Consider the following 22,500-nt stretch of genomic DNA (forward strand, 5'->3'; position numbering starts at 1 on the left):
CGAGCCCAGCACTCCACATTTGCTTTCAGTTTAGCTGGTCGTTCATACTAATACACATTGGCCGTATTAGGGGGTGGGAAACTGATGGGTGGGGATCGGGCGTTGTGGACAGCGACTCCTACAGGTCGGTTGGTGCGCCTGCGCAGTAGAATCAGGAAGTGTCGGGGCAGCGTGAGCCTCCCACGCGTTACTCCTCGCCACTGAGAGATCGAGCTGCGCAGGTGAAAAGATGCGACTGCTGTTACCTCAAGTACCGGAGGGGACTTGTGCTATGTATGACTTAGTCCACATTGCAGCCGGCTTGTGGGAGGCAAGAAACAGCGTCCGTGACAGGGGAGGGTTGAATTGGATGATACGAAATTGGGATGGGAGAAAATATAGAAAAATGGGAGAAAAAGTGGATACAAAAAAAAGCTGATTAAAGCTAACCTGTGTGACTAGAACTGATTAAAGCTAACCTGTGTGATTAGAACTGTGTAACTGAGGGGTACAATTCCCTGACTGTATTGTTAGATATGGTATTTAATACCACTACCTCTTGTACTTTAACTTCTGGCCATCCAGTACATGATATAAGTATGATGAACACTTTCCCACCTGATGAAACGAATCCACACAAATGTACAAATCGAAGGTTTAATATAGCAAAAGGTATATACAACGTTCACTTGTTTACACTTATGATTTGAAATATGCACTTGTATGGCAAATGAGTATTCGTAGGTAAATCAACATTGAATGTCCAATCTCTGGTTACGCAGGGAGTAAGTATACAACCTGGATATTTAGGAAACTATAGCGATGGTACTTAAATGATTATAGCTGGATACACTAAGGGGGGGGGGGGGGGGTCCCGCTGGTTGTAAGACAGTAGGAGGGGGGGGTTAGAGAAGCCGACGGTTTCTTGGGAGAATTCAAAGTCTTGAACACGGTGCCCACAGAACCTCGGTCCGCAGACGAATACAGCTGGACCCTCTGGTGGACGGTAGCTGCCGGTCCACAACGGAGAGACGTGAGGCGACCTCACTGGTGTAGAGCGCCGTCTCACCTTGCTCCTCTCCGGGGGGTAGTTCCAACACTCCGCAGTGTTGGCCTTTATCCATGGAATAATCAAAGCACCCAAAGCATAATCCAAGCCGTGGAAGGCTCGCCGTCGTCCGGGTAGAGTAATCCAATATACAGGTCCAGTCGCCCTGGCCCGGAGCTCCTCGGAAGCAAGCACCACTAGGGGTCTGCCCAGCCTGGTTAAGCGTCCAGATAACGTCAGGAACGATGGGGGTACTGATAACTTTAGAACTCTAACCGAACGATGCACCATACATAAATAGACTATTATTAGCTTAATAGAATACGTCCAACTCGACGGTATAGTGCCAAACTATGACTATTCAACTATTAATCTACACGATATCTCAATGCCTATTCTGAGGCCAAGTAGGCCTTACTACACCACACGTGCGTCGTGGGGAGGCTTCGCGTCTGTCACTCTGTTGGAGGGTAAAGAACTGGACTAAAAGAAGTTCTACTTTACTTGCGCCATATATATATGCGCTATGAACAAATAGTACCATTCGTATTTCGCCCGACATATTCCTGCGCGGAACCGGGGCTTGCCACGACATGTTGGGCGGCACGATTGAACTTGGACCTAGGGGTATGGCAACCTGGCGCCAGGTTCTCGTCCAATGGTAGAATGAAACTATCATGGGCTGTTTAGTAGACTAAAGGGATATTCAGTGCATATTGTACAAGGAATATACAGGGGATATCAAACGATATACAAATACAATTAAATATATATATATAAATAAATATATATATTCGGTTTAATCTGATCCTTCACAACAGCCGCCCCCTAATTAGTCCCACCTAATTAGCTAAGCAGAGACAGATTAACCGCACTGTCTACCACTCAAGGTCCGCTGTAAGGGTCAGTCAACTCACAAAGTCATGGGGTCATGGTCATCATCGATAGTATCTGGGAGTCGGGGCAGTTCTATGAGCCTCGCCACGGGACGTGTGTAAGTGCGCCCTTGGACGAGTACTTCAGCTGCTCGGACCTTGCCATCGGCACCGGTGATCACTTTGCTTACACGGCCAGCCGGCCACATAGCTCTGGGTAGTGACTGGTCAATAATCATGACGACTGTTCCTTCTGTCAAATTGTCTCTCTCTTTTACCCACTTCTGGCGGGTCTGTAGAGACGGTAGGTAGTGGAGCAGGAAGCTGCTCCAAAACTTGTCAGCTAGTACTTGACTGTACCTCCACATTCTTCGGCCGTTCGCTTCTTCAGGCCTGTACATTGTCTGGGGTAGCGCGGGGTCCAGCCGCCCCATTAGGAGTGTGTTGAGGGTGACTGGGTCGACATCTGCTACATCACTGGAGACGTAACCGAGGGGCTTTGAGTTCAATACTCCCTCGATCTCCGTGAGGACTGTCATTAGGACTTCCTCCGCCACAGTCTGGGCCCCAAGCACGGCGTACAGGGCTGTCTTTATAGAACGTACTTCTCGTTCCCAGGTTCCACCGAAGTGGGGTGCGTTCGGGGGATTAAACTGGAAGTCAATCTGGGATGGAGCGAGGTGGGTCTTAAGTTCTGGGCCCATAGCTTGGAAGCTCTCTCTCAGCTCTCTTTCTCCGCCTTTGAAGTTGGTCCCGTGATCAGACAACAATGTAGACGGTTTTCCTTTCCGTGATGTGAATCTTCGGAAGGCCATAAGGAATGAGTCTGTGCTCATGGTCGGAAGGAGCTCGATATGTATCGCTCTGGTGGTCATGCATTTGAATACAATACCCCACCGCTTCTCGGTGCCTCTTCCTCTCTTTATATACAACGGGCCAAAGCAGTCCATGCCTGTGGAGTGGAATGGCTTGTCGCCGATTCGGAGGCGACAGGGGGGTAAGTCAGCCATCCGTGGTATGCTGGGCTGCGCGCGCCACTTACGGCAGTCTAGACAGGTTCGCTGGAAGCGCCGTACTGCTTCTCTGCCTTGCAGTATCCAATAACGACGTCTGATCTCCGCGAAGACTCTCTCTGCTCCTGCGTGGTGTACATCCTCGTCGTATTTCTTTATGATCAGCTCTGTGACCTTGTGTCGGCTGTTCAAGACGATCGGGTACTTAGTATCATCCGGTAGATCGGGGGCTCTCCGCAGGCGACCACCCACTCTGATGAGATTATGGGCGTCACTCTCTGGTGCCAGGTGAATCAGTCTGCTGTCTGATGGGACGGGGTTTCCTCCCTGTAGACAGTCTAGCTCATCGGGGAACGAGTCTCTCTGGGCTCGTTGTAGTAGAAGAAGTTCTGCTTCTTCGTAGTCAGCTGCTGACATGTCAGTGGTGGACTGAATCTCTGGGTGGTGCCGCAGGAATGTTCTTTGCTGCGCACTCTCTAGGGTAATGCAGTCATCTATGTTGGGGTCTGTGGAGGCGACTGTGCTCAGTCCACAGAACATAGGTTTCTTGTTCTCAGCCTCCTCGTTACTTGCTTCCCGCGGGGTGGGCGTAGGCCACTCTCCTTCCGGGAGCTTGAGGAATTCTGGTCCGTCACTGTAGATGTTGCGACGGGTTAGGTCATCCAGAGACATTCCCCGGGTGATGACGTCAGCTGGGTTGTGTTTGGTGTCCACATACCGCCAGCTCGCTGCTTCTGTTAACTCTTGAATCTCGGTGACTCTGACTCCCACGAAGACTTTGTATCTGCATGAATCAGACTTGATCCATGTGAGTACTGTCGTGGAATCTGACCACAAGATTGTTCTGTGCACCGGAATGGTGAGTTCACGTTGGATTAACGTGGCTAGATGCGCTCCTGCTAGGGCTGCGCAGAGCTCTAGACGTGGGATAGATTGTTGCTTACGTGGGGCTATTCTTGAGCGGGCCAGTGTGCATCTTTCCTCCCTTCTCTTGGGCACGCAAGTAGGCCACCGATCCATAGGCTACTTCGGAGGCGTCGCTGAAGACGTGTAGATCAATCTCGCATGTCTCTGGCCTCACTGTGGATGGGAAGTAGCTGCGGCGTATATTGACGCCTGGGAGTGAGCGGAGTTCCGTCTCCCACTCTCTCCATGTTGAGGCAAGGTGTGCGGGTATTGGGTCGTCCCAGCCCTGGTCCTTGTCCCATAGTGCTCGTACAATCATCTTTGCCCTGGTGGTGTAAGGTAGAATACATCCCAACGGGTCATATTGTCTGGCGAGTGTTCTGTACACACTCCGTCTGGTGGTCGGTATCGCCGTCGACCTTCCCTGCTCTGGAGCCAAGGGTTTGTGTCTATAGTGGAGCGAGTCTGTTTTGAAGCGCCAGACTAGTCCTAGTGTCATTTCTTGGGCTTCTCCTGGGATTGTCGCCATCCAGGTCTCGCTGCTGGCAGCCTTGTCCGCGGGGGAGAGGCTGCGCAATACGTGCGGGTCACTGCTGGCCCACTGCCTGAGATCAAAGCCGCCTTTGATCAGGGAGGCGCGTAACTTGATTAGGAGAGCCTCGGCTTCTTCTTGAGTCGAAACGCTTTGTAAACAGTTGTCCACGTAGAAACTGTTCTTCACACTGTGTTGGACCTCTTCATCTGCTGTTGGGTCCTCTGCGACGTGTTTCTGTAGTGCAAATGTAGCACAGCACGGGCTGCATGTGGTTCCGAAGGGGAGTACTTCCCACTGGTAGATGGCTGGGTTCTCATCTCCGATCCTCTCTCTCCATAGGAACCGCAGCAGAGGCTTGTCCTCCTCTACTAGTCTCACCTGCAAGAACATCCCTTTGATATCCCCGCTGATAGCCACCTTGTCCTGGCGGAAGCGCAGTAGCACGCCTAGTAGGGAGGGGCCGAGTGTGGGGCCGGGCAAGAGCTCTTTATTCAGATTTTGGGATCCGATCTGGTAGCTGCAGTTAAACACAATGCGATCCTTGCCGTTGTGATGGACCTTGTGATGCGGCACGTACCATGATTCGGTCGTCTGATCGGCCTCTTTAATGTCAATCTTTGTTACGTGTCCCGCTGTGATTAGCTTCTCAATCTCAGCGCGGTACACACTCTCTTGAGCGGGGTCTTTGGCTAGGCGCCGCTCCGTGTTCAATAGATAGCGCTCCGTGGCGTCTTTCTTTGCGTGAAAGGTGGGCATTCCCTCTCGCCTCAGGAGTGGAGTTGCGTATCTCATCACTCCGCCGACTGTGACTCTCTTTGTCCCCTGCTCGAGTAGGTTGATGGCGTAAATGTCTTCTTTAGAACGAATATCTTTCTTTTCGTTCTTAAAGGGCATTGTCTCTAGTGTCCATAGCCTCTCGACATGCTGCAGGAGAGTGGTGTCTTCTTCTGTCGTTCTGGAGTGGAGGCAGCTAGTGGCTGCTGTTCGGTTGAGAGATTTAGCGAGGGGGCCTTGTAGGGTCCACCCTAGGCGGGTCTCGACTGCTGCAGGACAGCCTCGGGGTCCTGTATGGATCCGGTCAATCGGGACTATGAGTTCTGCATGGTCGGAGCCTATCAGCAGGGTCGGGGTAGCGCCGTCTATGAGCGGGATAGGTAATTGGCGCAGGTGCACATATTTATCCATCAACTTGGTGACAGGGTAGGTGTACTGCGATAGTCCTATTTCTTGGCTGGTGAAAGCATTTGTAATCTTGTACCGTCGCTCTGGCTGCCCGTTTGCTGCGATAGTGAAGGAGACATTCTCGCCCTTTATCGTCTTTAAATCTCTTCTTATTGTCCGAATCGTCATTTCGTTCTTGCTCCCCCGCAGGCCCAGCTGGGCCGCAGCGGACGCGAGCAGAAGGGTCTTCTCTGACCCGTCGTCAAGGACGCCATAAGTGTCCATGACTTTATCTTGGTAGCTCAATGTCACACGGACTACCTTTAAGAGCACTTGGGCGCCGCTGCTGCTGGCGGGGTCAATGTACATGACACTTGCCTTGGTGCCGCTCCGTGGTGCAGGTGGAGGCCGTCTTCCGTTACTTTCGTGTAGTATATCTAGATGGGCTCCATCGCACCGGCTGCACCTTTTCTTTAGGCGGCATTCGGCTGCCATGTGGGGCCGCGCACATCGATAACAGCGCCTGTTGGACTTTATCCATTGACTCACTTCTTCTGCATTCATCTTTGTGAATAGGTCACATTGTGACAGCCAGTGTTCTTTCTCACAGTAGGGACACGCTATCTTCCACTTCTCCTTTCTCGAGGGGGTGCTGTGACTCTTACTGCTCGGTACTGACTCTGATTGGTGCATGACAGTCACCGATCTTCTTCCATCATTTATTCTCCTGGGTCCCTCTCTGGAGCTTGGCGTGCTCCGCCCGAATGTATCTAGTCGTAAGCTGCTGACTTCTCTCGCCAGGAAGTCGGCTAGATCAAGGAGGGATGGCTCGGGGCCGTTGGGATCCCGGTAGTCTCTCTGCCGCCTAAAGCGCTCCTGTCTTGCGGGTGGCAGCTTCTCCAAAATCCTCTCGACGTTAGAGTTGGCGTATAGCTCATGCATGCCCTTTTCCCGTTGCGCTCCCAGCATCCCTACCAGGGACTGCACTTTGATTGACAGGTCGTCTAATGAGCGATTGTCCGTGGCTGGGGGTAGGCGATCAATATGCCTTATCTCTTGGATTACGTAATCCCATATACGTCCATATCTCTGGTCCAGCGCCGCTAGGGCCGCTGTGTATGGTGTCGAAGAGGTGGCATAGGCTAGCGCTATATTGTGCGCTCGCGGTACTTTCAGGTGCTTCAGTAATATTGCATACTTGTGGCGTTCATCAGCGACATCCACCATCATTGTCTCTAAGCACATCCGGAGCTCCGTGTACTGTGCTCGACTCTCATAGGCGAAGTCTGGAAATGACGGCGTGGCAATGTATGACGCCGTGGATGGCTGATACATCGGCGAGCGTTGGGGGAGAGACCTCCTGGGCGAGTCCCCTCTTGCGCCTCGCTGTGGGCTGGTACTGACAGGGTACCATGGCCCGCTGGTCCAGGTGCTATTCCTCGGGGCTGGTCGTGCGTCGTGCTCACCCGTGAATAGAGTCGGGGGTCTGTAGCGCAGCGCCGTGGGGGTATAGCCTGGACTGTATGGGACCTCCTGGTCCGGTGGAGTACTGTGCTGTCGTCGGGCTTGGTTCTCCTCCTCTCCCTCTTCTTCCTCTATCAGATCTTCCAGATCCTGTAATCATTTATTTAGCTTCTCCGCAGTGTATGCCGCTCCTTCCTTGTAGCTGGGTCTCGCTTGGACCGGTCTGGGAAGGGGGTCTGCGGGGGGTCTAGACTCGGTCTGTTGGTCAAGTTCAGGGTCGCTTGCTCGTTGAGGAGACGCTGCCCTTGACTGTTGTCTCGACGAGTTCCTTGAACCCCTGGCGGAGGGGGAGGGTGTTGCCTTGCGGATCAGCTGCTCCATTAGCTGCGCTTGTAACTTGTCGCGCTCGACTTCGCGCTTGGTGAGATCTGCTTCTCTTTGGGCACCGGCAGCGGCGCGCTGGGCGTCGGCCCGGTCTCTTGCCATATTCTCTTCTGTCTGAAGGCGTCTCATCTCCAGGCGTGTGCGCTCTTCTTCGCTCCGTTGTTGCGCTTGGAGTTGTTCGCGCTCGCTAAGCGCCTTTGCTTGGAGACGGTCTCTTTCAATGGTAAAATGTTCGCGCTCGCTAAGCGTCTGCGCTTGGAGTCGATCGCGTTCGGTAGAGGCTGTCAGGCTGACGAGGAACGCCTGTTGTAGCATCCTCTCCGCTTCGCTGGGGGAAGGCGGTTGTGGAGGTGAGCCGCTCCTGCGTGAGCCGCTCCTGGGGGTACTCGTTGGGGAGTCCTGGAGCTCTATTTCCTCGGCGCTCTCCTCCTCTTCTTCCGTGCAGAGTTCTCTCTCTGTAGGGTCGTCTTCCTCCCGGGGCTGGTCGGGGACTACTTCTTGGGTAGTGGCGGGGGGTAAAGGCATGTCCGCTCCCTCCTGGTCCCCACCGTGAGCTTGGTCAGTTACATTAGGACCTACTAGGGCCTCTGTGGTCGGGGAAACCTGGTCGTTAAGGTCAGACATAATTTTACTTTCTACTTTTACCGCGTTTACCGTTTGTCGAAGGCTAGGTAGTTGACTGACAGTGTAAGCCTCTAAGTACTGAGGTGTCTGTCGTCTGCGCCGCGGGCGTTCTAGGTTAGGAGGATCGTTTCGTGGAGTGTTCATCATAGGCCATTTCAATATTAATAACACTATATTAATATTACACTAGTTACCATCCGGCTCGAAGGACCAATTGTAACTGAGGGGTACAATTCCCTGACTGTATTGTTAGATATGGTATTTAATACCACTACCTCTTGTACTTTAATTTCTGGCCATCCAGTACATGATATAAGTATGATGAACACTTTCCCACCTGATGAAACGAATCCACACAAATGTACAAATCGAAGGTTTAATATAGCAAAAGGTATATACAACGTTCACTTGTTTACACTTATGATTTGAAATATGCACTTGTATGGCAAATGAGTATTCGTAGGTAAATCAACATTGAATGTCCAATCTCTGGTTACGCAGGGAGTAAGTATACAACCTGGATATTTAGGAAACTATAGCGATGGTACTTAAATGATTATAGCTGGATACACTAAGGGGGGGGGGGGGTCCCGCTGGTTGTAAGACAGTAGGAGGGGGGGGTTAGAGAAGCCGCTGGCGGTATCCCATCTGGCCGACGGTTTCTTGGGAGAATTCAAAGTCTTGAACACGGTGCCCACAGAACCTCGGTCCGCAGACGAATACAGCTGGACCCTCTGGTGGACGGTAGCTGCCGGTCCACAACGGAGAGACGTGAGGCGACCTCACTGGTGTAGAGCGCCGTCTCACCTTGCTCCTCTCCGGGGGGTAGTTCCAACACTCCGCAGTGTTGGCCTTTATCCATGGAATAATCAAAGCACCCAAAGCATAATCCAAGCCGTGGAAGGCTCGCCGTCGTCCGGGTAGAGTAATCCAATATACATGTCCAGTCGCCCTGGCCCGGAGCTCCTCGGAAGCAAGCACCACTAGGGGTCTGCCCAGCCTGGTTAAGCGTCCAGATAACGTCAGGAACGATGGGGGTACTGATAACTTTAGAACTCTAACCGAACGATGCACCATACATAAATAGACTATTATTAGCTTAATAGAATACGTCCAACTCGACGGTATAGTGCCAAACTATGACTATTCAACTATTAATCTACACGATATCTCAATGCCTATTCTGAGGCCAAGTAGGCCTTACTACACCACACGTGCGTCGTGGGGAGGCTTCGCGTCTGTCACTCTGTTGGAGGGTAAAGAACTGGACTAAAAGAAGTTCTACTTTACTTGCGCCATATATATATGCGCTATGAACAAATAGTACCATTCGTATTTCGCCCGACATATTCCTGCGCGGAACCGGGGCTTGCCATGACATGTTGGGCGGCACGATTGAACTTGGACCTAGGGGTATGGCAACCTGGCGCCAGGTTCTCGTCCAATGGTAGAATGAAACTATTATGGGCTGTTTAGTAGACTAAAGGGATATTCAGTGCATATTGTACAAGGAATATACAGGGGATATCAAACGATATACAAATACAATTAAATATATATATATAAATAAATATATATATTCGGTTTAATCTGATCCTTCACAAGAAACTGATTAAAGCTAACCTGTGTGATTAGAACTGATTAAAGCTAACCTGTGTGATTAGAACTGATGAAAGCTAACCTGTGTGATTAGAACTGATTAAAGCTAACCTGTGTGATTAGAACTGATGAAAGCTAACCTGTGTGATTAGAACTGATTAAAGCTAACCTGTGTGATTAGAACTGATTAAAGCTAACCTGTGTGATTAGAACTGATTAAAGCTAACCTGTGTGATTAGAACTGATTAAAGCTAACCTGTGTGATTAGAACTGATTAAAGCTAACCTGTGTGATTAGAACTGATTAAAGCTAACCTGTGTGGTTAGAACTGATTAAAGCTAACATGTGTGATTAGAACTGATTAAAGCTAACCTGTGTGATTAGAACTGATTAAAGCTAACATGTGTGATTAGAACTGATTAAAGCTAACATGTGTGATTAGAACTGATTAAAGCTAACATGTGTGATTAGAACTGATTAAAGCTAACATGTGATTAGAACTGATTAAAGCTAACCTGTGTGATTAGAACTGATTAAAGGTCCCATGCATTATAAATGGCTTTGTTTTATAGTAATAGGAGTTAGTATCAATGGGTCTGTGTCTCTAATTACCATATTGGCGGATTCCTCTAATTCAGTTGAGACCATTTCCTCCTCCATTGAATTAGGTCGTTCTGATTTGACTGGCAAGGTCACATCCACTCACATGAAGCAGCTGAGGCGGCACACATCCACTCACATGAAGCAGCTGAGGCGGCACACATCCACTCACATGCTGAGGCGGCACACATCCACTCACATGAAGCTGAGGCGGCACACATCCACTCACATGAAGCTGAGGCGGCACAGATCCACTCACATGCTGCAGCTGAGGCGGCACACATCCACTCACATGCTGCAGCTGAGGCGGCACACATCCACTCACATGAAGCTGAGGCGGCACACATCCACTCACATGAAGCTGAGGCGGCACACATCCACTCACATGCTGCAGCTGAGGCGGCACACATCCACTCACATGAAGCTGAGGCGGCACACATCCACTCACATGAAGCTGAGGCGGCACACATCCACTCACATGAAGCTGAGGCGGCACACATCCACTCACATGAAGCTGAGGCGGCACACATCCACTCACATGAAGCTGAGGCGGCACACATCCACTCACATGCTGCAGCTGAGGCGGCACACATCCACTCACATGAAGCTGAGGCGGCACACATCCACTCACATGCTGAGGCGGCACACATCCACTCACATGCTGCAGCTGAGGCGGCACACATCCACTCACATGAAGCTGAGGCGGCACACATCCACTCACATGCTGCTGAGGCGGCACACATCCACTCACATGCTGCAGCTGAGGCGGCACACATCCACTCACATGAAGCTGAGGTGGCACACATCCACTCACATGCTGCTGAGGCGGCACACATCCACTCACATGCAGCTGAGGCGGCACACATCCACTCACATGCTGCTGAGGCGGCACACATCCACTCACATGCAGCTGAGGCGGCACACATCCACTCACATGAAGCTGAGGCGGCACACATCCACTCACATGCTGCAATGGACCTGTCTCAAACCCTGCCCTCTTTTCTTGATCCTCCAATCACAACTGTCGCTTACCTCGGACAAACTTGGAAAGAGAAGAAAGAACAAAGAAAAGAGGGCAGGGTTTGAGACAGGTCCATTATGTTTCCTTCTTAAAGGTAGAATCTGTCATTCCGTCAAACAGCGACCCGTAGGCAAAAGAGCCCCACTTGGTATTACTTTGTTTACATTTTTTGTCAGGCTGTTATCTTCAGTCAACCCTAGCCTGTCAGGCTGTTATATCCAGAGTCAACCCTAGTTTTTTTTTTCTTTTCTTTATTTATAGACGATGTGCATTTACATTAATCATTGTTACATGAAAATATAATTTTTCTTCTTCTAAATTCATGCTATATTATGTTATTATGTTATTTGATACTATCTTGTCTAGCACAGTCTCTGGAGCGTAACAGTAAGAAGCATTTTGTATGAAAGTATTCTGTACTTCTGTATGACAACTATTAAAGAACTTGACTTGACTTGACTTGACTTGATATGTTTGCGCCTGATTTAGCAGAAGCTAATTTCCATCTGTAGTCTTATCCAAAACACATGAAATACAAACAGTGCAAGAGTTCAAAATATATATACACGTAAAATGCCAGACAACATACACGGGACATACAGCATAAAGAGTGCAAAATACATACTCTTTATGCTGGGCCCCACTGGTGTCTCTTGAAGCTGACACTGGTTGTTTATCTGGTGTGAGGATCATTTTTATTCCATTGAAAGAACCAAGAGAATCTCACTTTCTCACTTTCTCATGAGGTCATGTGTGTTGATTTGATCACAGATCATCCAGGAGCAGCCTGTTTGAGGTCATGTGTGTTGACCTTCCTCCTCCTCCTCCTCCTCCTCTTCCTCCTCCTCTCTCCCCCTCCTCCTCCTCCTCTTCCTCCTCCTCTCTCCCCCTCCTCCTCCTCCTCCTCCTTCTTCTCTCTCCTCTTCCTCCTCCTCTCTCCTCCTCCTCCTCCTCCACCTCCTCTTCCTCCTCTCTCCCCCTCCTCCTCCTCTCTCCTCTCCTCATCCCTCCTCCTCCTCTCTCTCTCCTCCTCCCTCCTCCTCCTCTCTCCTCCTCCTCCTCCTCTCCCCCTCCTCCTCCTCTCTCCTCCTCCTCCTCTCTCCTCCTCTCTCCTCCTTCTTCTCTCTCCTCTTCCTCCTCCTCCTCTCTCCTCCTCTCTCCTCTCTCTCCATCTCCTACTCCTCTCTCCTACTCTCTCCCCCTCCTCCTCTCTCCTCTCCTCCTCCCTCCTCCTCTCTCTCTCCTCCTCCCTCCTCTTCCTCCTCCTCCTCCCCCTCCTCTCTCCTCCTCATCTCTCTCCTCCTCCTCCCCTCTCCTCTCCTCCTCTCTCCTCCTCCTCTCTCCTCCTCTCTCTCCACCTCCTCCTCTCCTCCTCCTCTCTCCTCTCCTCCCCCTCCTCCTCCCCCTCCTCTATCCTACTCCTCTCTCCCCCTCCTCCCCCTCCTCACTCCTCCTCTCTCCCCCTCCTCCTCCTCCTCCTCTCTCCTCCTCTCTCTCCACCTCCTCCTCTCTCCTCCTCTCTCCTCTCTCCTCCTCTCTCTCCTCCTCTCTCTCCACCTCCTCCTCTCTCCTCCTCTCTCCTCCTCCTCTCTCCTCCTCTCTCTCACCTCCTCCTCTCTCCTCCTCTCTCCTCCTCTCTCCACCTCCTCCTCTCTCTCTCTCTTCCTCCTCCTCTCCCCCTCCTCTCTCTCCTCTCTCCTCCTCTCTCCCCCTCCTCCTCCTCCTATCTCCTCTCCTCCTCCTCTCTCCTCCTATCTCCTCCTCTCTCTCCACCTCCTCCTCTCTCTTCCTCCTCCTCTCTCCTCCTCCTCTCCTCCTCCTCCTCTCTCTTCCTCCTCCTCTCTCCTCCTCTCTTCCTCCTCCTCTCTCCTCCTCCTCCTCCTCCTCTCTCCTCCTCCTCTCTCCTCCTCCACCTCCTCCTCTCTCCTCCTCCTCCTCTCTCCTCCTCCTCCTCCTCTCAGATCATCCAGGACCGCGTGCTGCAGCAGGCCTCCAGGAGCAGTCTGATGTGGAACAGCCTCCCAGGAGGCCTCTTCACTCTGCCTCAGTACTCCACCAGCCTGGGAGACTTCCCCTTCTACTACGCCAAGCTGGGTGAGCGCACACACACACACACACACACACACACACACACACACACACACACACACACACACACACACACACACTCTCACACACACACGCATGCACACGTTTGTTTTTTCATTGGTACATTTCCGTTTCATACCGTTTTGAATACGAGTATAGTTTTGGAGAGTTCTAGTAATTCCAGAGAAATTCCGCGATAATAGCTCTTTAGTGGAATACACAAAACACGGCTGATTTATGAATAGTTTTCAAATCAACGCTATTATCGATAGTATATGTGTACTTATGCACGCTAGAGAAGCAGGCTGAAAAATCTATTATCCATGACCTGGTCAGCGCTAACGTCATACACACACACACAGACACACTGCGATGGCTGAGAAAAAAACATCTGATTAACCCAATACTGGTAAAATAGAGTCCTTACCTCACATCAGATGTTCTGCAAAAAGATTAATCCAATTCCTGATCGCCATTCCAAATATTGATCACGTTTATTGATCCAACGTTATAGTCCAAAACACATAATCGAAAGCTGCTCCCAGCCTCCCCAGTGAATGTGGTAACAGATACTGCTTGCCAGAGAAGGGAAAACCTCGGACCGGACTTTTTTTCTGATGCACATGCCCACCCAATCCAATCCAATGATGTGTGTAGTGGCTATTTGTCAACAACAACTAATAAAAACTAAAAAGCCACTGAAGCACCAGGGCAGCGAATCTCACGCAGACCAGGAGGGACCTGACATGACTTTACCCCCCGCCAAGACCGAAGAAGTAGTCCCCGGAGAGCTCCAGGATAAAGAAAGCCCTCCAGGGATGGAACTCGACCCACTACAAGAAGGGACGAGCACGCCGGAGATGGATCTCCTCGATTCGCCACAGGAGAACGGATCTCCAACGAGTACTACCAGGAGCGGATCACCTCAACCAGCGTCTTCCCCCAGCGAGGCGGACAAGATGCTGGCGCAGGCCTTCCTCGCCAGCCTGGCAGCCTCAACCGAGCGCGATCGACTCCAAGCACAGACGCTTAGTGAGCGCGAACATTCTTCCATGGAAAGAGAACGCCTTCAAGCGCAGCAACGGAGTGAAGAAGACCGTATACGTCTAGAGATTAGACGCCTCCAGACGGAAGAGAATATGGGAAGAGACCGCGCCGAAGCCCAGCGCGCTGCCGCCGAAGCCCAGCGCGCCGCTGCCGGTGCCCAAAGAGAAGCAGAGCGCGACCTCGCTCTCACCAAGCGGGAAGCCGAGCGCGACCGATTACAAGCGCAGATAATGGAGCAGCTGATTACCAGGGCAACACCCCCTCCCTCCGCACGGGGCTCCAGGGCCTCGTCAAGACAAGGGTCAAGGGCACCCTCCCCTACCCGATCAAGCGACCCTGAGCCCGACCACCAGAGAGAGCCTATACCCCTCTCCGAACCCCTTCCCCGACCGGTCCAAGCGAGACCCAGCTACAGGGAAGAACCGGTCTACACCGCAGAGAGGCTAAATAGACGACTACAGGATCTAGATGACCTGCCAGAGGAAGAAGAAGAGGGAGAGGAGGAGAGTCAAGCCCAACAGCAGCACAGTACTCCACAGGACCAGGAGGTCCAGTACAGCCCAGGCTTTACCCCCGCGGCTCTGCGCTACAGACCCCCGACTCAATTCACGGGTGAGCTTGACGCACGACCAGCCCCGAGGAACAGCACCTGGGTACGCGGGCCATGGTACCCAGCAGGTACCAGCCCACCACGACACGTAAGAGGAGACTCGCCTAGGAGGCCTCTTCTCCAACGCTCACCGATGTGCCAGCCATCCATGGCATCGTACCTTGGCACACCGACGTTCCCGGACTTCACACACAAGAACAGAGCACAGTACACAGAGCTACGAATGTGCTTAGAGACAATGATGTCCGATGTAACTGATGAACCGTACAAGTATGCTATCCTACTCAAGCACCTCAAGGTGCCCCGAGCGCACAATATAGCGCTGGCATATTCCACCTCTACTACCCCATACACCGCGGCTCTAGCAGCACTCGACCAAAGATATGGACGCATATGGGACTACGTAATACAAGAGATAAGGAATATTGACCGTCTACCCCCAGCCACAGACAATCGCTCACTAGATGACCTGTCTATCAAGGTACAAGCCCTGGTAGGGATGCTGGGGGCGCAAAAGGAAAAGGGTATGCACGAACTGTACGCAAACTCTAATGTCGAGAGGATGTTAGAGAAGCTTCCGCCCGCCCGACAAGAGCGCTTCAGGCGGCAAAGAGACCACCGTGATCCTAACGGCCCCGAGCCATCCCTCCTAGACCTAGCCGACTTCCTGGCGAGAGAAGTCAACAGCCTACGGTTGGATACGTTCGTGCGGATACACCAAGCTCCAGAGAGGGACCTAGGAGAGCAAACGATGGCCGCAGATTGGTGACCGTCATGCACCAATCAGAATCAGTACCGAGCAACAAGAACCACAGTACCCCCTCGATGAAAGAGAAGTGAAAGATGGTGTGCCCGTACTGCGAAAAGGAACACTGGCTGTCACACTGTGACACGTTCAAGAAGATGACCACCGACGAGGTGAGTCAATGGATAAAGTCCAACCGACGCTGTTACCGATGTGCACGCAGTCACATGGCAGCCGATTGCCGCTTAAAGAAGAGGTGTAGTCGGTGTGACGGAGCCCACTTAGACGTCCTACACGACAGTAACAGAAGAAAGCCTGCACCCTCAAGCAGCACAAAGGCAAGTGTTATGTACATTGACCCCGCCAGCAGCGGGGGCGCCCGGGTGCTCTTAAAGGTGGTCCGCGTAACATTGAGTTACCAAGACAAGGTCATGGACACTTACGCCGTCCTTGACGACGGGTCAGAGAAGACCCTTCTCCTCGCGTCCGCTGCGGCCCAGCTGGGGCTGCGGGGGAGCGAAGACCAGATGACGATTCGGACAATAAGAAGAGATCTAAAGACGATAAAGGGCGAGAATGTCTCCTTCACTATCGTAGCAAGCGGGCAGCCAGAGAGACGGTATAGGATCACTAACGCTTTCACCAGCCAAGACATAGGCCTGTCGCAGTACACCTACCCCATCGCCAAGCTGATGGACAAATATGTGCACCTGCGTCAACTACCTATACCGCTCATAGACGGTGCCACCCCGACCCTGCTGATAGGCTCCGACCATGCAGACCTCATCGTCCCGATGGACCGGGTCCACACAGGGCCCAGAGGCTGTCCTGCAGCAGTCGAGACCCGCCTAGGATGGACACTACAAGGCCCCCTCGCTAGGTCTCTTAACCGAACAGCAGCCACTAGCTGCCTCCACTCCAGAGTGACAGAAGAAGACACCACCCTCCTACAGCATGTCGAGAGGCTATGGACACTAGAGACAATGCCCTTTAAGAACGAAAAGAAAGACATTCGTTCCAAGGAAGACATTTATGCTATAGCCCTCCTCGAGCGGGGGACAAAGAGAGTCAAAGTCAACGGAGTGATGAGATACGCAACTCCACTCCTGAGGCGAGAGGGTATGCCTACCTTCCACGCCCCAAAAGAAGTGACGGAGCGGTATCTATTGAACACAGAGCGGCGCCTAGCCAGAGACCCCGCTCAAGAGACTGTGTACCGCGCTGAGATTGACAAGCTAATCACAGCGGGACACATAAAGAAAATTGACATTAAAGAGGCCGATCAGACGACCGAATCATGGTACGTGCCGCACCACAAAGTCCACCACAACGGCAAGGATCGTATTGTGTTCAACTGCAGCTACCAGATCGGATCACAAAATCTGAATAAAGAGCTCTTGCCCGGCCCAACACTCGGCCCCTCTCTACTAGGCGTGTTACTACGTTTCCGCCAAGACAAGGTGGCCATCAGCGGCGACATCAAAGGGATGTTCCTGCAGGTGCGACTAGTGGAGGAGGACAAGCCCCTGCTGCGGTTCCTATGGAGAGAGAGGATCGGGGACGAGCAACCAGCCATCTATCAATGGGAAGTCCTCTCTTTCGGAACCACATGCAGCCCATGCTGTGCTACGTTTGCACTGCAAAAACACGTCGCAGAGGACCCAGCAGCTGATGAAGAGGTCCGACAAAGTGTAGAAAATAGTTTCTACGTGGACAACTGTCTGCAAAGCGTCTCGACGCCAGAAGAAGCCGAGGCCCTCCTACTCAAGCTCCGCGCCTCCCTGATCAAAGGCGGCTTTGATCTCAGGCAGTGGGCCAGCAGCGACCCTCAAGTATTGCGCAGCCTCTCCCCAGAGGACAAGGCAGCAAGCAGCGAGACCTGGATGGCGACCATCCCAGGAGAAGCCCAAGAAATGACATTAGGACTAGTCTGGCGCTTCAAAACAGACTCGCTCCATTATAAACACACACCCCTGACCAAGGAGCAGGGAAGGTCGACTGCACTACCGACCACAAGACGGAGTGTATACAGAACACTCGCCAGACAATATGACCCGTTGGGATGTATTCTACCTTACACCACCAGGGCAAAGATGATTGTAAGAGCGTTATGGGACAAGGACCAGGGCTGGGACAACCCCATACCCGAACACCTTGCCTCCACATGGAGAGAGTGGGAGACAGAACTCAGCTCACTCCCAGGTGTCAACACACGCCGCAGCTACTTCCCACCCACAGTGAGGACGGAGACGTGCCAGATGGACCTGCACGTCTTCAGCGACGCCTCCGAAGTAGCCTACGGTTCGGTGGCCTACTTGCGTGCCCGAGAGGAGGGAGGAGAAATACATACTGCTTTCATCCTGGCTCGCTCAAGAATAGCCCCCCGCAAGCAACAATCTATCCCGCGTCTAGAGCTCTGCGCAGCCCTAGCAGGAGCGCAACTCGCCACGTTAATCCAACGTGAACTCACCATCCCGGTGCAAAGAACAATCTTGTGGTCAGACTCCACGACAGTACTCGCATGGATCCGGTCTGATTCGTGTAGATACAAGGTCTTCGTGGGAGTCAGAATCACAGAGATCCAAGATTTAACAGAAGCAGCAAGCTGGAGGTATGTGGACACAAAACACAACCCAGCTGACGTCATCACCCGGGGAATGTCCCTGGATGACCTCACCCGTCACAATCTATACAGTGACGGGCCAGAGTTCCTCAAGCTCCCGGAAGAAGAGTGGCCTACACCCACCCCACGGGAGGCGAGTAAAGAGGAGGCAGAGAACAAGAAATCTATGTTCTGTGGGTTGAGCACACTCGTCTCCACAGACCCCAACATAGACGATTGCCTCACCCTTGAGAGTGCGCAGCTAAAGACATTCCTGTGGCACCACCCAGAGGTTCAGCTCACTACTGACATTACTGCAGCTAACTACGAAGAAGCAGAACTTCTTCTCCTACAGCGAGCCCAGAGAGACTTGTTCCCCGATGAGCTAGACTGTCTACAGGGAGCAAAGCCCGTCCCGTCAGACAGCAGATTGCTCCACCTCGCCCCCGAGAGCGACGCCCAGAATCTCATCAGAGTGGGTGGTCGTCTGCGGAGAGCTCCAGACTTACCGGATGACGTCAAGTACCCGATAGTCTTAAACAGCCGACACAAGGTCACAGAGCTTATCATAAAGAAATACGACGAGGACGTGCATCACGCCGGGGCAGAGAGAGTCTTCGCGGAGATCAGACGTCGTTATTGGATACTGCAAGGGAGAGAAGCAGTACGACGTTTCCAGCGGACTTGTCTAGACTGTCGTAAATGGCGAGCACAGCCCAGTATACCCCGGATGGCTGACCTACCTCCCTGTCACATCCGACTCGGCGACAAGCCTTTTCACTCCACCGGTATGGACTGTTTCGGCCCGCTGTATGTAAAGAAAGGAAGAGGGACCAAGAAGCGGTGGGGTATTGTATTCAAATGCATGACCACCCGAGCGATGCACATAGAACTCCTTCCAACCATGAGCACAGACTCATTCCTTATGGCCTTCCAAAGATTCACATCGCGGAAAGGGAAACCGTCTATATTATTGTCTGATCACGGGACAAACTTCAAAGGCGGAGAAAGAGAGCTGAGAGAGAGCTTCCAAGCTATGGGCCCAGAACTTAAGACCCACCTCGCTCCATACCAGATTGATTTCCAGTTTAATCCCCCGAATGCACCTCACTTCGGTGGAACTTGGGAACGAGAAGTACGTTCAATAAAGACAGCCCTGTACGCCGTGCTTGGGGCCCAGACCGTGGCGGAAGAAGTCCTAATGACAGTCCTCACGGAGATCGAGGGAGTATTGAACTCAAAGCCCCTCGGTTACGTCTCAAGTGATGTAGCAGATGTCGACCCAGTCACCCCCAACACTCTCTTGATGGGGCGGCTGGACCCCGCGCTACCACAGACAGTGTACAGGCCTGAAGAAGCGAACGGCCGAAGAATGTGGAGGTACAGTCAAGTATTGGCTGACAAGTTTTGGAACAGCTTCCTACTCCACTATCTACCGTCTCTACAGACCCGCCAGAAATGGGTGAAAGAGAGAGACAATTTGACAGAAGGAACAGTCGTCATGATTATCGTGAGCTGTGGTGTTCCACAAGGAAGCATACTAGGACCGCTACTGTTCCTAATTTATGCAAATGACATGTCGTCAGCTTGTGACTGCAACTTGTTCCTGTTTGCGGACGACTCAGCCCTGCTGGTCTCTGACAAGAACAAGTTACAGGTTGAAAAAACCCTCAGCTCGGAACTAGGCAGAATCTGCATATGGCTCGCTGATAACAAACTATCATTACACATGGGCAAAACAGAGTCCATTCTCTTCGGTTCAAATAACAAACTCAGCAAGACCGACGGCTTCTCAGTTACAGTGGGTGACAATATTGTCACAAGGAAAGATGAAATTACCTACCTGGGGTCCATCCTAGAGGCTAATCTCTCCTGTGACAAAATGGCATCCAATGTAATAAAAAAAGTCAACCAACGAACTCGATTCTTGTACCGGATCTCCTCTCTGGTAAACAAGAACACCCTGAAGACTCTGGCAGGAGCACTCATTCAGGGGTACTACGACTATGCTTGCACCTCATGGTACCAAAGCACCTCAAAGGCGCTAAAAACAAAATTACAAACATCTCAAAACAAACTGGTCAGACTACTGCTTGACCTTACTCCTAGAACCCACCTCACCCCTGCCCACTTCGACAACCTAGGATGGCTTAGAGTAGACGACAGAGTACAACAACTTGCAATGGGCCTGGTCTACAAGATACACTACACGACCAAGGTACCCATGTACATGTCAAAATACTTCCCAAAGGTCAGTGAATACCACGATCACAACACCAGAGGGAGCTCCACAAATCATGTCAAACCCAGATTCGGCTCAAATAAGGGACTAAACACGTTTCGCAATTATGCCACATCAATGTGGAACGCCCTACCCAAAGCTGTAAAGGAATGTGGATCACTACCCACTTTCAAAACCTCTCTCAAGGGACACCTACGGGAGACTGCAATTCAACACTGGCCCCTGTAAATATCCTAACCCAATCATTCCAACCCCCTCCAATGTACAGTCATTTACCTAGTATGGTTTTGTCAATAGTTCAATGTACAATTGTGTTTGTTTGTACAGTGTCTCCTCCCCCCCCCCTCAATGTACAGTGTTACTTGTTTATACAGTATGCCCCCCGCCCCCCCCCCCCCCCCAACCACCTCCAATGTAAATTACCCAGTATGGTTGTCAATATCCCAATGTACCCAACCCCCCCCACCCAACCTCCAATGTACAGTTTCTACGTCAAATGTATATACTCCCTTTTCTTGACTCCTTCTGTATCACAAACAGTACTGTATTTGCAAATCTGGTATGTCATAAATGTATAGATGTAGCAGTACTGACTATCTGTATGTCATGTATGTCATATATGTCTATATGAATTGAAAATGGGGGACCCTGATGGAAACAAGACAAACGTCTTTCTCAGGTCTGCATCCCCTTAACAATTGTATGTATTGAGCCGTACTGTATTGTACCCATTCTGCAATCTGTTAAATAAAGTTTTCATTCATTCATTCATTCATCGACCAGTCACTACCCCGAGCTATGTGGCCGGCTGGCCGCGTAAGCAAAGTGATCACCGGTGCCGACGGAAAGGTCAGAGCAGCCGAAGTGCTCGTCCAAGGGCGGATCTACACCCGACCCGTGGCGAGGCTAATAGAGTTGCCAAGGCTCCCCGATACTATTGATGACGACCATGACCCCATGACTTTGTGAACTGCCCTACCCTCCCAACAGACATTGAGTAGTGGACAGTGCGGTTAATCTGTCTCTGCTTATCTAATTAGGTGGGACTAATTAGGAGGCGGCTGTTACGAAGGATCAGATTAAACCGAATATATATATTTGTTGATTGATGTATATTGCATAGTATTTGTATATCGTTTGATATCCCTTGTATATTCCTTGTACATATACACGGAATATCCCTTTAGCCTAGTACAGACCATAATATTTCATTCTCCTATTGGACAGCGGTCCACAGGCGCATGGCCATACCTTCAAGGTCTGGTTCAAAGTCACCGCCGGGGACTTGCCTGGACATGAACGGTATTGCGCAAGGATATGAGACAGGAATAAAGCTGGTACTAGTTTGTTCACCTAAGCGTATAAATACGGCGCAGGTGAATACAGAAGCACTTAGTCTTAGTCAGAAGTCTTAGTAACTAAAGTTGAAGCCTCACCCACGATACGACGTGCGGTGAAGTATGGCCTGTTTGGCCCCAAATAGAGCATTGAGACCGTGTGCGAATTAATAACTGAAGTGTCAGAGTTTAACGCTGTACCGTCGAGTTCGACCTATTCTATTAAGTCAGTAATAGTCTATTTGTGTATAGTGTATCGTGCGGCTAAAGTTCTACAGTGACCAGCATCACCAACGTTTCCTCGTATCAGCTAGAGTGCTTATCCAGGCTGGGCTGCTTACCTGGCGCTTTCACCCGAGGGGCCCTAGACGAGGACCGTGTGGATTATGTACACTGGATAACCTACCGACGACTGCATAGCCCTTTTCGGCTGGATTATATTTGCTTTTGGTCCTGTAATTGATGGAGCGGAGAATCGCCGACACCCACAATTGTGTGGGATTTACCCTGTGAGGAGCCACGTCGAGTCCGCCTCTCAGAAGTCTGAGGCCGGCTAGCTTTCTTCCATGTGGAGCTACATGCTACGGAGAACAGCTGTATTCGTCTGCGGATCAAGATCT

At 51.4% G+C, this 22,500-nt stretch overlaps 1 protein-coding gene across 1 annotated transcript in view; it reads left to right on the forward strand.

Annotated features, from left to right (window-relative positions):
* The window catches only part of LOC311222855 (exostosin-1b-like), a 209,729-nt gene that overhangs the window by 150,406 nt on the left and 36,823 nt on the right, over positions 1-22,500 (forward strand). The window contains exon 5 of the mRNA XM_084307492.1: positions 13,171-13,303. Coding sequence (XP_084163618.1) covers positions 13,171-13,303 — 133 coding nt within the window. The remainder of the gene's footprint in view (positions 1-13,170; positions 13,304-22,500) is intronic.

This window comes from Notolepis coatsorum (assembly GCF_963971535.1).
Source record: "Notolepis coatsorum genome assembly, chromosome: 2".
Taxonomy (NCBI): Eukaryota; Metazoa; Chordata; class Actinopteri; order Aulopiformes; family Paralepididae; genus Notolepis; species Notolepis coatsorum.